Source organism: Dendrobates tinctorius, unplaced genomic scaffold, assembly GCF_039654945.1.
Source record: "Dendrobates tinctorius isolate UK_male_01 unplaced genomic scaffold, ASM3965494v1 ptg000296l, whole genome shotgun sequence".
Taxonomy (NCBI): Eukaryota; Metazoa; Chordata; class Amphibia; order Anura; family Dendrobatidae; genus Dendrobates; species Dendrobates tinctorius.
In genome coordinates, this window is record NW_027361963.1 from 3,988,729 (window position 1) to 4,003,166 (window position 14,438).

The 14,438-nt window shown below is 41.5% G+C and overlaps 1 protein-coding gene across 3 annotated transcripts in view; it reads right to left on the bottom strand.

Moving 5' to 3' along the window:
- LOC141073066 (uncharacterized) overlaps positions 1–14,438 on the bottom strand; it is a 296,352-nt gene that overhangs the window by 221,717 nt on the left and 60,197 nt on the right. The window contains exon 9 of one of the 3 annotated variants that reach the window (XM_073560386.1): positions 12,851–14,076. The exons of the other annotated variants lie outside the window; for them this stretch is intronic. Within the exon in view, the coding sequence (XP_073416487.1) occupies positions 13,031–14,076 (1,046 nt within the window). The 3' untranslated portion in view covers positions 12,851–13,030. Of the gene's footprint in view, positions 1–12,850; positions 14,077–14,438 lie in introns of those variants that run through there. 3 annotated transcript variants of the gene reach the window in all.

The following is a 14,438-nucleotide window of genomic DNA, read 5'->3' on the forward strand; positions in this document are numbered from 1 at the left end:
TTCAAAAAGGGGTGTAAAAGGGAACCTGGAAACTATAGGCCGGTAAGCTTAACATCTGTTGTGGGTAAAATTTTTGAAGGGTCTCTAAGGGATACCATTATGGAATATCTCAATGTTAATAAATGTTTAACTCCATATCAACATGGATTTATGAAGGATCGCTCCTGTCAAACTAACCTGATCAGCTTCTATGAGGATGTAAGCTCTCAAATGGACCCAGGAGAATCATTGGATGTCATTTATCTCGACTTCTCTAAAGCATTTGACACTGTCCCACATAAAAGATTGGTAAGTAAGATGAGAAAGCTTGGGCTAGGGGAAAATGTGTGTAGATGGGTAGGGAGCTGGCATAGTGATAGAAAACAAAGAGTGGTTATTAATGGGGCATCCTCAGATTGGGCCAGGGTTACTAGTGGGGGACCACAGGGGTCTGTATTGGGCCCCCTACTATTTAATATATTTATTAATGATCTAGTGGATGGCTTACACAGTAAAATATCAGTAATTGCAGATGACACAAAACTATGTAAGGTAGTTAACACAAAGGAGGACAGTTTGCAACTACAGACTGATTTGAGTAAATTGGAGAATTGGGCAGAAAATGGCAAATGAGGTTTAACACCGATAAGTGTAAGGTTATGCACATGGGAAGGAGAAACAGATGCTACAATTACTTACTAAATGGGAAACTGCTGGGGAAATCAGACATGGAAAAAGACTTGGGCATCTTAGTCAATAAGAAGCTCAATTGGAGTGCCCAGTGTCAGGCAGCTGCCACCAAAGCAAATAGGGTCATGGGATGCATTAGAAGAGGTCTGGGGACACGAGATGAAAACATAATTCTCCCTCTGTACAAATCACTCGTCAGACCACACTTGGAGTATTGTGGTAATGTGTGCAATTTTGGACGCCGGTGCTCAAGAAAGACATTACTGAACTTGAAAGGGTTCAAAGGCGGGCTACTAAAATGATAAATGGAGTTGCTTCACTACAATACCCAGAAAGGTTATCAAAATTAGGTCTATTTACTCTAGAAAAGAGAAGACTTAGGGGAGACCTAATATATATGTACAAGTATATCAGAGGGCAATACAGAGATCTCTCCAATGAACTGTTTGTACCAAGACTGTGACAAGAACAAGGGGGCATTCTCTTCGTTTGGAGGAAAGACAATTTCTGCACCAGCATAGAAGAGGGTTCTTCACGGTAAGAGCAGTGAGGCTCTGGAATTCTCTTCCTGAGGAAGTGGTGATGGCCAACTCACTGAATGAAATTAAGAAAGGAATGGATTCTTTTCTTGTGAGTAACAGTATAGAAGGTTACGAATAACAGAATATTATAGGTAGATGGTTGACCCAGCTTAGGGGAAGGAATTTTTTTCCCTATGAAGAAAATTGGCTTCTACTCTGTGGGTTTTTTGCCTTCCCCAGGATCAACAATGCAGAACAGCTGCACTAAAAATAGGCTGAACTAGATGGACATAAGGTCTTCCTTCAGCCTTCAAAACTGTTACTATGTATGTTATGTTATCATGGAACCAATGGTGCTATATAAATAAATAATAATAATAACAGCATGGGTAAGGAAATAGATCTAATCAAAATTGTATATCGTACATCACATATATAAACATCCTACAAAAAATCCTCACATATGAGTAAACAACATGTTTATTAAACAACATGTTTAAAACATTACTAAACAACATGTATGTCAGTACCTGGATAAGAATGAAGTGATTAAACAGTCAGCATGGGTTTGTAACTAATAAGTCATGTCAGACTAAATTTCCTTCTATGACAGAATCACTGACTGGGTGGATCAGGGAAATGCTGTAGATACAGTCTATCTTGACTTCAGCAAAGCATTTGACAAAGTCTCTCATACAATCCTTATTGAAAAAATGGCTAAGTATGGAATGGACAAGGCAACTGTTAGGTGGATTCGTAACTGGCTTAGTGACCGGACCCAAAGAGTGGTCATAAATGGCTGCGGCATGGTGGCTCAGTGGTTAGCGCTGGGTCCTGGGTTCGAATCCCACCAATGACAACATCTGCAAGGAGTTTATATGTTCTCCCCGTGTTTGCGTGGGTTTCCTCTGGGCACTCCAGTTTCCTCCCACATTCTAAAGACATACTAATAGGGAATTTAGACTGTGAGCCCCATCGGGGACAGTGATGATAATGTGTGCAAACTGTAAGCGCTATATAAAAATAAAGATTATTATTATTCACATCCAGTTGGCAGAATGTCTCAAGTGGGGTACCTGGGCCCTGTATTGTTCAACATCTTTATCAACGATTTAGATGAAGGAATTGAGGGTAAACTGATTAAATTTGCTGATGACACAAAGCTAGGAGGGTTAGGTAACACTAGAGAAGAGAGAGAGAGGATTCAAAAAGATATAAATAAACTGGAGCAGTGGGCAGCAACGAACAGAATGGTTTTTAACAGGGAAAAATGCAAAGTACTACATCTGGGCAATAAAAATGAAAAAAGCATATACAGAATGGGAGGAATAGGGCTAAGCAACAGCACATGTGAAAAAGACTTGGGTATACTAATAGATCACAGACTGAATATGAGTAAACAGTGTGATGCAGCAGCAAAAAAGGCAAATGCAATTCTAGGATGTATTAACAGAAGCATACAGTCTAGATCACGTGAAGTCATTATTGCCCTCTACTCCTCTTTGGTCAGACCTCATCTGGAATACTTTGTCCAGTTTTGGGCGCCACATTTTAAAAAAAACATCAACAAACTGGAGCAAGTTCAGAAAAGAGCGACCAGAATGGTGATTGGTCTGCAAACCCTGTCCAATGAGGAAAGGTTGCAGGATTTGGGAATGTTTAGCTTGCAGAAGAGAAGACTGAGAGGAGACTTAATAGCTGTCTACAAAAATCTCAAGGGCTGTCACATTGTAGAAGGATCAACTTTATTCTCATTTGCACAAGGAAAGACTAGAAGCAATGGGATGAAACTGGGAGGAGACACAGATTAGATATTAGAAAAAACTTTTTGACAGAGTGATCAATGAGTGGAACAGGCTGCCACGAGAAGTGGTGAGTTCTCTTTCAATAGAAGTCTTTAAACAGAGGCTGGACAGACATCTGTCTGGGATGATTTAGCGAATCCTGCCTTGAGCAGGGGGTTGGACCAGATATCCCAGGAGGTCCCTTCCAACTCTACGATTCTATGATTCTATGAAACTGGCATAATGTAATCTAATTTAATTTAATCCACAATCAAATGCCAAAAAGGATGATATAATCAGGCTATATAAACTATAGCTACCGAATAGATGGATAAAGTGCAAAATCTCTATATAACATGCCCCCTAGCTATGCACAACGTGTCCACTCCACAGTAAATCATGTATGTTACATGCAGTTCCCATCACATAGGCCCCTTAGGTAAATGATGCATTAATACATATATTTGTACCCACAATTGTCAATTTTATATCTACCTAATATGTCAGGTCTGACCTGCCTTTGCATGTTGTTATTTTAATTGTGTTTTTATTTTGGATGTCTTTTTGTCTGTCGGGCATTTATGTTCAATAAAGCTTTTTGTATTTTTCATTTCGGCTGAGTGTGCCACTGGTTCCTGCGCTTCTGTTCTTCTCCTTATACACATCTACTTCTTGGCGCAGAGTAGCACCCAGTCATCTTCATCGTGCATATCTAATGTGGTGCTCACCGTGTTTTTTGTATTGAAAAAAACAATCTCAGAGTTATAACCTCATAAAGTGACAGTGGTCAGAATTGTAAAAATTGGCCTGGTCATTAAGCTGCAAAATGGCTCTGTCACTAAGGGGTTAAAAATAGTCTAGGTGAAATGGTGGATGAGGAGGAAAAAGACAATATGCTAAATGACTTTTTTTCAACAGTATTTACACAAGAAAATCCCATGATGGATAAAATGATCAGTGATAAAAAAAATTCCCCATTAAATGTCACCTGCTTAACCCAGCAGGAAGTATGGCGGCGTCTAAAAATCACTAAAATTGACAAATCCCCGGGCCCGGATGGGATACACCCCCGAGTACTGCAGGAATTAAGCACAGTCATAGATAGACCATTATTTTTAATCTTTAAAGATTCCATAATAACAGGGTCTGTACCACAGGACTGGCGTATAGCAAATGTGGTGCCAATATTCAAAAAGGGGACAAAAACTGAACTCGAAAATTATAGGCCAGTAAGTTTAACCTCAACTGTGGGTAAAATCCTGGAGGGTTTTCTAAGAGATGCTATACTGGAGTATCTGGAGAAGAATAACCTCATGACCCAATATCAACATGGGTTTACGAGGGACCGTTCCTTTCAGACTAATCTGATCAGCTTCTATGAAGAGGTAAGTTCCGGACTCGACCAAGGAAATGCAGTGGACGTTGTGTATATGGACTTTTCAAAAGCTTTTGATACGGTGCCACACAAAAGGTTGATATAGTGGGGAAAAAATTATTTAGTCATCTACCAATTGTGCAAGTTCTCCCACTTATAAAGATGAAAGAGGCCTGTAATTGACATCATAGGTTGACCACAACTATGAGAGTCAAAATGAGAAAATAATTCCAGAACATCACTTTGATTTGGCAAAATTTATTTTTCAAATTATGGTGGAAAATAAGTATTTGGACATTAACAAAAGTTAATCTCAATATTTTGTCATATATCCTTTCTTGGCAATGACAGATCACATGTTTTCTGTAAGTCTTCACAAGGTTGGCACACACTGTTGGTGGTATGTTGGCCCATTCCTCCATGCAGATCTCCTCTACAGCAGTGATGTTTTCGGCCTGTCGCTGGGCAACACAGACTTTCAAATCCCTCCAATGGTTTCCTATGGGGTTGAGATCTGGAGATTGGCTAGGCCACTCCAAGACCTTCATATGCTTCTTATGAAGCCACTCCTTTGTTGCCCTGGCGGTGTGCTTGGGGTCATTATCTTGCTGAAAGACCCATCCATGTTTCATCTTCAATGCCCTTGCTGATGGAAGGTTTGCACTCAAAATCTCACGATACATGGCCCCATTCATTCTTTCATGTACACGGATCAGTCGTCCTGGTCCCTTTGCAGAGACACAGCAACAAAGCATGATGTTGCCACTCCCATGCTGAACAGTAGGTATGGTGTTCTTTGGATGCAGCTCAGCATTCTGTCTCCTTCAAACACCACGAGTTTTGTTTCTACCATACAGTTCTACTTTGGTTTCATCAGACCATATGACATTTTCCCAATACTCTTCTGGATAATCCAAATGCTCTCTAACAAACCTCATACGGGCCCGGACATATACTGGCTTAAGCAGGGGGACACCTCTGGCACTGCAGGATCTGAGTCCCTGGCGGTGTAGTGTGTTACTGATGGTAGCCTTTGTTATTGTGGTCCCAGCTCTATGCAGGTCTATCACTAGGTCCCACTGTGTGGTTCTGGGATTTTTGCTCACCGTTCTTGTGATCATTTTGACACCATGGGGTGAAATCTTGTGTGATGATGTGATAGGCTATGTGGATATCATTTTGTGTATATTTCTATTTCACTTATTTTCATAGTGTTTTTCTTGTATGTCTATAGCCTGACTGTATCTGTCTCTTGATGACCCCCTGTAGTTCTTTAATCCCCAAGGCTTCTTTGTTCTCCTCTGGGAGGCCTGGAAACCGCCCCAACCTGTTTGACTACCCCTGGACACAAGGAAGGGGGTGGGGAGGACAGGAGCTGGTCAAGTCAGTTCCTGTGTGGAGAGGATTGTGAAAAGACTGCACTTCAGAGAGAAGGACCCATTTTATCCTCTGGTGCTAGTTTTGGACTCTCATCTCCCTGGACATTTTATCCTGTTACTGGACTACATTCTTGTTCTGGACTATTGTATCCTCAGTGTGGTGGATTGTTTATTGACCTTCTAATTTTGCCTGTAATAAAGGTCTTGGGATTGTTCACCCTTCCCTCGCTCTGTTGATTGTGTGGTAGCGAAGGACCCCGTGACACTTGCGTGGAGCCCCAGATCAAGTGTGATTATCAGTGGTCTTGTATGTCTTCAATTTTATTATTATTGCTCCCACAGTTGATTTCATCACACCAAGCTGCTTGCCTATTGCAAATTCAGTCTTCCCAGCCTGGTGCAGGGCTACAATTTTGTTTCTGGTGTCCTTCAACAGCTCTTTGGTCTTTACCATAGTGGAGTTTGGAGTGTGACTGTTTGAGGTTGTGGACAGGTGTCTTTTATACTGATAACAAGTTCAAACAGCTGCCATTACTGCAGGTAAGGAGTGGAGGACAGAGGAGCCTCTTAAAGAAGTTACAGGTCTGTGAGAGCCAGAAATCTTGCATGTTTTTAGGTGATCAAATACTGATTTTCCACCATAATTTGCAAAATAAATCTTGCCAAATCAGACAAGGTGATTTTCTGGATTTGTTTTCTCATTTTGACTCTCATAGTTATGGTCTACCTATAATGTCAATTACAAGCCTCTCTCATCTTTTTAAGTGGAAGAACTTGCACAATTGGTGGCTGACTAAATACTTTTTTTCCCCAATGTACAATAAAATGAGAACAATGGTGATAGGGGAAAATATGTGTAAGTGGGTTAAGAGCTGGCTCAGGGATAGGAAACAAAGGGTGGTTATTAATGGAGCACACTCGGACTGGGTCACGGTTAGCAGTGGGGTACCACAGGGGTCAGTTTTGGGCCCGCTTCTTTTTAACATATTTATTAATGACCTTGTAGGGGGCATAGAGAGTAGAATTTCAATATTTGCAGATGACACTAAACTTTGCAGGGTAATCAATACAGAGGAGGACAATTTTATATTACAGGAGGATTTATGTAAACTAGAAGCTTGGGCTGATAAATGGCAAATGAGCTTTAATGGGGATAAATGTAAGGTCATGCATTTGGGCAGAAGAAATAAGATGTATAACTATGTGTTTAATTGTAAAACACTGGGCAAAACTGTCACTGAAAAAGACCTGGGTGTATGGGTGGACGACAAACTCACATTTAGTGGCCAGTGTCAGGCAGCTGCAGCAAAGGCAAATAAAATAATGGGATGCATTATAAGAGGCATAGATGCTCATAGGGAGAACATAATTTTACCTCTATATAAGTCACTAGTGCGACCACACTTAGAATACTGTATACAGTTCTGGTCTCCGGTATATAAGAAAGACATAGCTGAACTGGAGCGGGTGCAGAGAAGAGCGACCGAGGTTATTAGGGAACTGGGGGGTCTGCAATACCAAGACAGGTTATTACAATTGGGGTTAGTTTGGAAAATCGAAGGCTTAGGGGTAATCTTATTACAATGTATAAATATATGCGGGGACAGTACCAAGACCTTTCTAATGATCTTTATACTCTTAGACCTGTGACGGGGACAAGGGGGCATCCTCTACGTCTGGAGGAAAGAAGGTTTAAGCATACTCACAGACGCGGATTCTTTACTGTAAGAGCAGTGAGACTATGGAACTCTCTGCCATATGATGTTGTAATGAGTGATTCCCTACTAAAATGTAAGAAGGGCCTGGATGCCTTTCTTGAAAAGTATAATATTACAGGGTATATACACTAGTTACCTTAATAATGCGTTGATCCAGGGAACCAGTCTGATTGCCGTATGTGGAGTCAGGAAGGAATTTTTTTCCCCAATGTGGAGCTTAGTGTCCCTTCAACCTTAAATACTATGTTACTATGTTACCTTTGGAAGATAGGGTTGTCGTAAGGCTAGATCCAACCTATCTTCAAATATCTGTGTAAATGGAGGGTTAACTGACGAGACCTGTATATCACTAACCTTACGGGCTAAAGTCAATGCTACCAGAATTAACATCTTTAAGTCTGCCCTGTCATTTTCCTTTCCTTTTATGTGAAATGCTGTTAAAGACAAAAGGTGTTGCTTCGCTATTTGAAAAATCTCTTCTGCTACTACCATCAGAGAGCAGGATCTTTTTCCTCCTTGATGGTTTATGTACCGTATATACTCCTGCATAAGCTGAGATTTTCAGCCCATTTTTTGGGCTGAAAGTCCCCCTCTCGGCTTATACACGAGTCATATACCTGGGGGTCGGTGGGGGAGCGGGGGTGTCACAGATCATACTTACCCCTCCTGGTGCAGTCTCTGCAGCCCATTTTTTGGGCTGAAAGTCCCCCTCGGCTTAGGCTACTTTCACACTAGCGTCGTGCGACAGACGTCGCAATGCATCATTTTGGAGAAAAAAACGCATCCTGCAAAGTTGCCCGCAGGATGCGTTTTTTCTCCTTAGACTTGCATTAGCGACGTATGAGCACACATCGCAACCGTCGTGCGACGGATGCGTCGTGTTTTGGTGGCCGCGACGCACACAAAAACGTTACATGTAACTTTTTTTGTGCGGCGTTTCCGCCATTTTCGACCGCGCATGCGCGGCCGAAACTCCGCCCCCTCCTCCCTGGACATTACAATGGGGCAGCGGATGCATTGAAAAACTGCATCCGCTGCCCCCGTTGGGCAAAACTTTCACAACATGCGACGGAACGTCACCCTGACGCTGGGCGACGTCCGTCGCACGATGCTAGTGTGAGAGTAGCCTTATACACGAGTCATATACCTGGGGGTCGGGGGAGCGTCACAGATCATACTTACCACTCCTGGTGCAGTCTCTGCAGCCCTCCCCGCTTCTCTACGGTCTCCCTTCCTGCCTTCAGCGGTCACATGGTATCGCGAGACCACGCCAGGAGGGGGTAAGTATAGCGATATTCACCTGTCCAGGGTCCATCGCTGCTCACCGCTGTCTGCTGCATCCTGTCAGTGACGTTTAGCCAGCAGAGGGCGCGGTGATGTGGTTAGTGCGCGCCGTGCCCTCTGCTGCCTGAACGTCACTGACAGACATGGCAGACAGCGGTGAGCAGCGATGGACCGCCAGGTGCCGGGTCCTGAGCAGGAGAGGTGAGTATGGCATTTTTTTTTGCAGCAGCATATGGGGGCATAATATATGGAGCATCTTATGGGGGCAGCATATGGGGGCATAGTCTATGGAGCAGCATATGGGGGCATAGTCTATGGAGCAGCATATGGGGGCATATTCTATGGAGCAGCATATGGGGGCATATTCTATGGAGCAGCATATGGGGGGCATAGTCTATGGGGCAGCATATGGGGGCATAGTCTATGGGGCAGCATATGGGGGCATATTCTATGGGGCAGCATATGGGGGCATATTCTATGGAGCATCTTATTGGGGCATATTCTATGTAGCATCTTATTGGGGAATAATCTATGGAGCATTTTATGGGGAATAATCTATGGAGCATTTTATGGGGGAATAATCTATGGAGCATTTTATGGGGCCATAACCTTTATGGAGCACTATATGGGGCATATTATTCTATGGAGCATCTTATGGGGGCATTATTAACCTTTGTGCAGCATTATATGGGGTGTATTTTGTATGGAACATCTTATGGGGCCCATCATGAACTGTATGGAGCATTATATGGGGCTCCTGATTCAATATGGATATTCAAAAACATTTAACCTACTGATGTCTCAATTAAATTTACTTTTATTGGTATCTATTTTTGAAATTTACCAGTAGCTGCTGCATTTTTCACCCTAGGCTTATACGCGAGTCAATTACTTTTCCCAGTTTTTGTCACAAAATTAGGGGGTCGGCTTATACACGGGTCAGCTTATACACGAGTATATACGGTAAGTTACCGTCATTCGATTGTCCAACAGGATATGAACATGATGTCCTTGTAGAGAGGTGTTGGGATAAATATTTATACTTTGATTATTATTTAGGCAATTAAATCGCCCTATATATCTTTGATAATTTTGTATTTTAGTATTAGCTTTATAAGTGTTATTCATAAAAGCATTAACACGGGTGTTGTATCTGATATAGAGGTGTTTGTGTGTTAAGCTTTCTTTGTTACACAAGGCATAGAAAGCTGGGTTGAACTAGTTTGAAAGGAATTCTGTCAGAATGCATAATTTGCGACCTTGTTATCCCCAACAAAATACTTTTTCTTAGGTAATGTTATAAAAGAAGCCATTCCCACTTTCTTTATCTATGTGGTTGTAATAAAAACTTGTGACTGGGCATCTGTGATCAGACAAGAATTGTACGCGCATTGTATTTATTTAATTTGAACCAATAATGGCAGATTGGAGATCATTTGTACCTCAACCCAAATTAGCTTTTTTTGGAAGGTGTTACCAGGATAGATACAAGAAATGTTTCTATCGCATATCAGCAGTCTTTTGCCTATCAGTATATATTGTTGAAATTGTATGAAATGCAATTGACCCAATAGGACTGCTGGGATACATGAAGTCAGGGTCCCTAACAATGACATTGCCTTCCTGAGTGTCATTGTACAAGTGTTCACTGCCGATGATACTATGGTCATAACTTTGCACACTTTCTCTTCATGTAGTAGACATACAATAAGACCTAAAAAGTACTGGACTCTTTATGGCGTTAGCTTTGACTTCCTTAGGTTTAGCAACCAACCTAATTCCTCTAAGATAGTTCTGACCCTTTGAAACTGACAGCTGCAGTGTTCTACTGATCTGCCTACTGCCAGGAAATTGTCTAAGTATGGAATTAGGGTCTTCTGTTCCCGAAGATGCGCTGTCATCTCCACTATGATCTTTGTAAATACTCTCTGAGCCATGGACTGACCAAAGGGCAGGGTTCTGAGCTGAAAAATATCTGATTCTTTTGTTCCCGGATAGGGCCACTGTCAGGAATATTTGAACTACTGCATGGATTGAAACATGGAAATATGCACCTTTTAGTTCCAGCACACTCATGTTGCAACCTAGAGCCAGACGTTTTAAGGGTGATTTTATTGACTCCATCTTAAATAATCGATATATCAGGAATCTGGTCAGACCTCTCAAATTTACTATAGTTCTGAAGGTGCCATCCAGCTTATCAAGAAAAGGAGGGAATAGAATCTCTTTCATTGTTCTTCTTCTGGTACCTCTATCAGGACCAATAACATTGCCTCCAGGGCTAACTGTTCGCGGGGGAGGGGGGTAGTCTTGAATTCCAACTTCATGCCTGCTTCCATTATACCTAGAATCCAGGCACTGGATGACATAGTTATCAGAATATAAACAAGAATCCGATTCACATTCACCTTCTGACTTTATAGATTAATCAGTTGATAAATTTTTGGACCTGTTCCTTCCCTTTCTATCACCTATCTTATGAATAAGGGGCTTAAGTGAATCGTCAACTTCTGAACGGATCACGGATCTCAGATCCATGGCAGAGTTGGGGGGTTCTTCACATATGGTTTTCTGTATACAATCTGAACAAAGACTTTTCTACCATGAGTCTGGTAACTTATCCCTAGAATGTGCACACCTCTTATTCTTAAGTTTTGCACTACATTTCTTAGGCCTATTCTAGTAATTAAGTGACCTAATTACCATAGAGAACTTTCACAAAAATCACTCATCAGCCTAACATTTAATAAGGGTACTGGATTCAGAGGCTGGATGAACTCACCTAATTATTCTTCTCTGGAGGCGTGGATTCACAGCTCACTCTGCTTCTCTGGCTGGTTTTACTTCCGCTCATGAGACTGCCACTACTGCGCTCACTCTGATGTTCGTGCTGATGTTACTCTACATCCCATGGGGAAGGAGAGCCAGAGCAAACCTGCTCTTTTGGCAGTCAGACCTAATTTTAAATGAGGGACCAGCCATAGCAACTCCCCACCTCCCCTGTGCATGCCTCCTTTGGACCCCCTAGAAGTGCATAGAATCATAGAATCGTAGAGTTGGAAGGGACTTCCTGGGCCATCTGGTCCAACCCCCTGCTCAAAGCAGGATTCACTAAATCATCCCAGTCAGATGTCTGTCCAGGCTGTTTGAAGACTTCCATTGAAGGAGAACTCACCACTTCTCGTGGCAGCCTGTTCCACTCATTGATCACTCTAACTGTCAAAAAGTTTTTTCTAACATGTAATCTGTGTCTCCTCCCATTCAGTTTCATCCCATTGCTTCTAGTCTTTCCTTGTGCAAATGAGAATAAAGTTGATCCTTCTACAATGTGACAGCCCTTTAGATATTTGTATACAGCTATTAAGTCTCCTCTCAGTCTTCTCTTTTGCAAACTAAACATTCCCAAATCCTGCAACCTTTCCTCATAAGACAGGGTTTGCAGACCGGTCACCATTCTGGTTGCTCTTTTCTGAACTTGCTCCAGTTTGTTGATGTCTTATTTAAAATGTGGTGCCCAAAACTGGATACAATATTCCAGATGAGGTCTGACCAAAGAGGAGTAGAGGGAAATAATGACTTCACGTGATCTAGACTGTATGCTTCTGTTAATACATCCTAGAATTGCATTTGCCTTTTTTGCTGCTGAATCACACTGTTGACCAACACTTTGTGTCAGAAATCTCCGGTGTGCTTGTCGTCACGTTATGCCCATCCCAGCTCGCCCTGCCTATTTTCAGACCCCGGGACAACACTGCTGGCAGACATCCAAAAGGACTCCCACGCTTGCATCCGCACGAGCCCCCACTGGACCAATGGTGGTGCTTCCAGGACCTGATACCGGAGCAACAAAGAGCTGTTCTTCCAGGAAACCGGGCAAGACCTGGGTAAGTTTCATTATTGACTTTCCACTCCTGATTCTTCAGCTTCACTCAAGAACAGGAAGCCAACTGATAAGGTGGAGAGGTGCCACCCTTTAATTCAGTAGGTTTCCTGTCCTTATGGAGTGGATTCCCTCTCTTGTGTGACGCTGATCATGGGGGACAGGAACATTTTAGAAATTGTTCCCGTGTTCAGTGAGATATTAATCGTACAATCTTACTTTTTAAAATTAGTGTACTCATTTATGCTGAGCAATGTTTATTAAAATTTGTAAAACACAGAACATAATTACGATAGTTTCTTTCCTGTATGACTTCTCTCATTTCAAACAAAATTTATTTACCAAAGATTTCCCACATAGTGAACATGAATATTACTTCCTTACTGTGTAATTTCTCATGTGTAATAAGACTTGATTTATTTATAAAAGGTTTTCCACATTCTGAACATGAATACGGCTTCTCTCGTTTGTCACAAGACTTGATTTATCTGGAAAGCATTTCTCAGAGTAAACAAGTGAATACGTCTTTTCTACTGTGTGAGTTCTCTGATGTTTACGAAGTTGTGCTTTACGTGCAAAGCATTTTCCACATTGTAAACATGAAAACGGTTTCTCCCCTGTGTGAATTCTTTGATGTTTAACGAGATTTGATTTATCTCTAAAACATTTCCCACATTCTAAACATAAATATGGAGTCTCTCCTGTGTGAATTCTCTGATGTTTAATGAGACTCCCTATATCTGTGAAGGATTTCCCACATTCTGAACATGAAAATGGCTTCTCCCCTGTGTGAATTCTCTCATGTCTAACACATATTGATTTATTTGTAAAGCATTTCCCACATTCTGAACACGAGTACAGCTTCTCACCTGTGTGAATTCTCTGATGTTTAGCAAGATTTGATTTATCTCTAAAACATTTCCCACATTCTGAACATGAATATGGCTCCTCTCCTGTGTGAATTCTCTGATGTGTTACAAGACACATTTTATATGTAAAGCATTTCCCACATTCTGAACATAAATATGGCTTCTCAACTATGTGAATTCTTTCATGTGTAATAAGACTCCCTTTATCCGTGTAGGATTTCCCACACTTAGAACATGAAAATGGCTTCTCTCCTGTGTGAATTCTCTGATGTATAACAAATCTTGATTTCATTGTAAAGCATTTCCCACATTCTGAACAGGAGTATGGCTTTTCCCTTTTTTGTGTTAAAAAATCTGAGTTTTTAGTAAATTGCTTATCACCCTCAAATCTTGTATTCACTTTGTCACCTGGAATTGTGGTAACAATGTGAGATTGCTCAGGAGAGGGTTCCTCATGATTAGGAGGAGTATAAGAAAGTGAAGTGCTGTGAAGTCCAGGAGCTCCATGAAGGGTAATGAGGTTTTCTCCATTAGACTGCTTCCTGATATCTTCTTTTTTACAAATTGGTGATAATTCGTTATTCTCAGAAGGATTTCCTATAAGAATGAAAGATAGATTGGATGTGAATTTTTTTCTACAACACAAAAGGGGATTTCAAAACTATTTTTATGAAGCTCAAAGTTAAGACCCTCGTCAGTGAAAGTACCAGTAATAAAGAAGACAACTACATGCCATAACTAACACAAGGACGGGTAAAGTGAAGAACACGTATAAACTGGTGCCATTGGAACAAGTCAGGGGTGGCAGAGATTAGTCAGCAAATAGACAGACTGTTCTTAAAGGGAACCTGTCATCAGGGTTTACCCCCTTTAAATATCACCAGTGCCATTTCATACTCTCAAGCTTCCTATCATGCCCTTAATGTAGAAAAGAGTCCACGCAATTAAGGGAGTTTTAA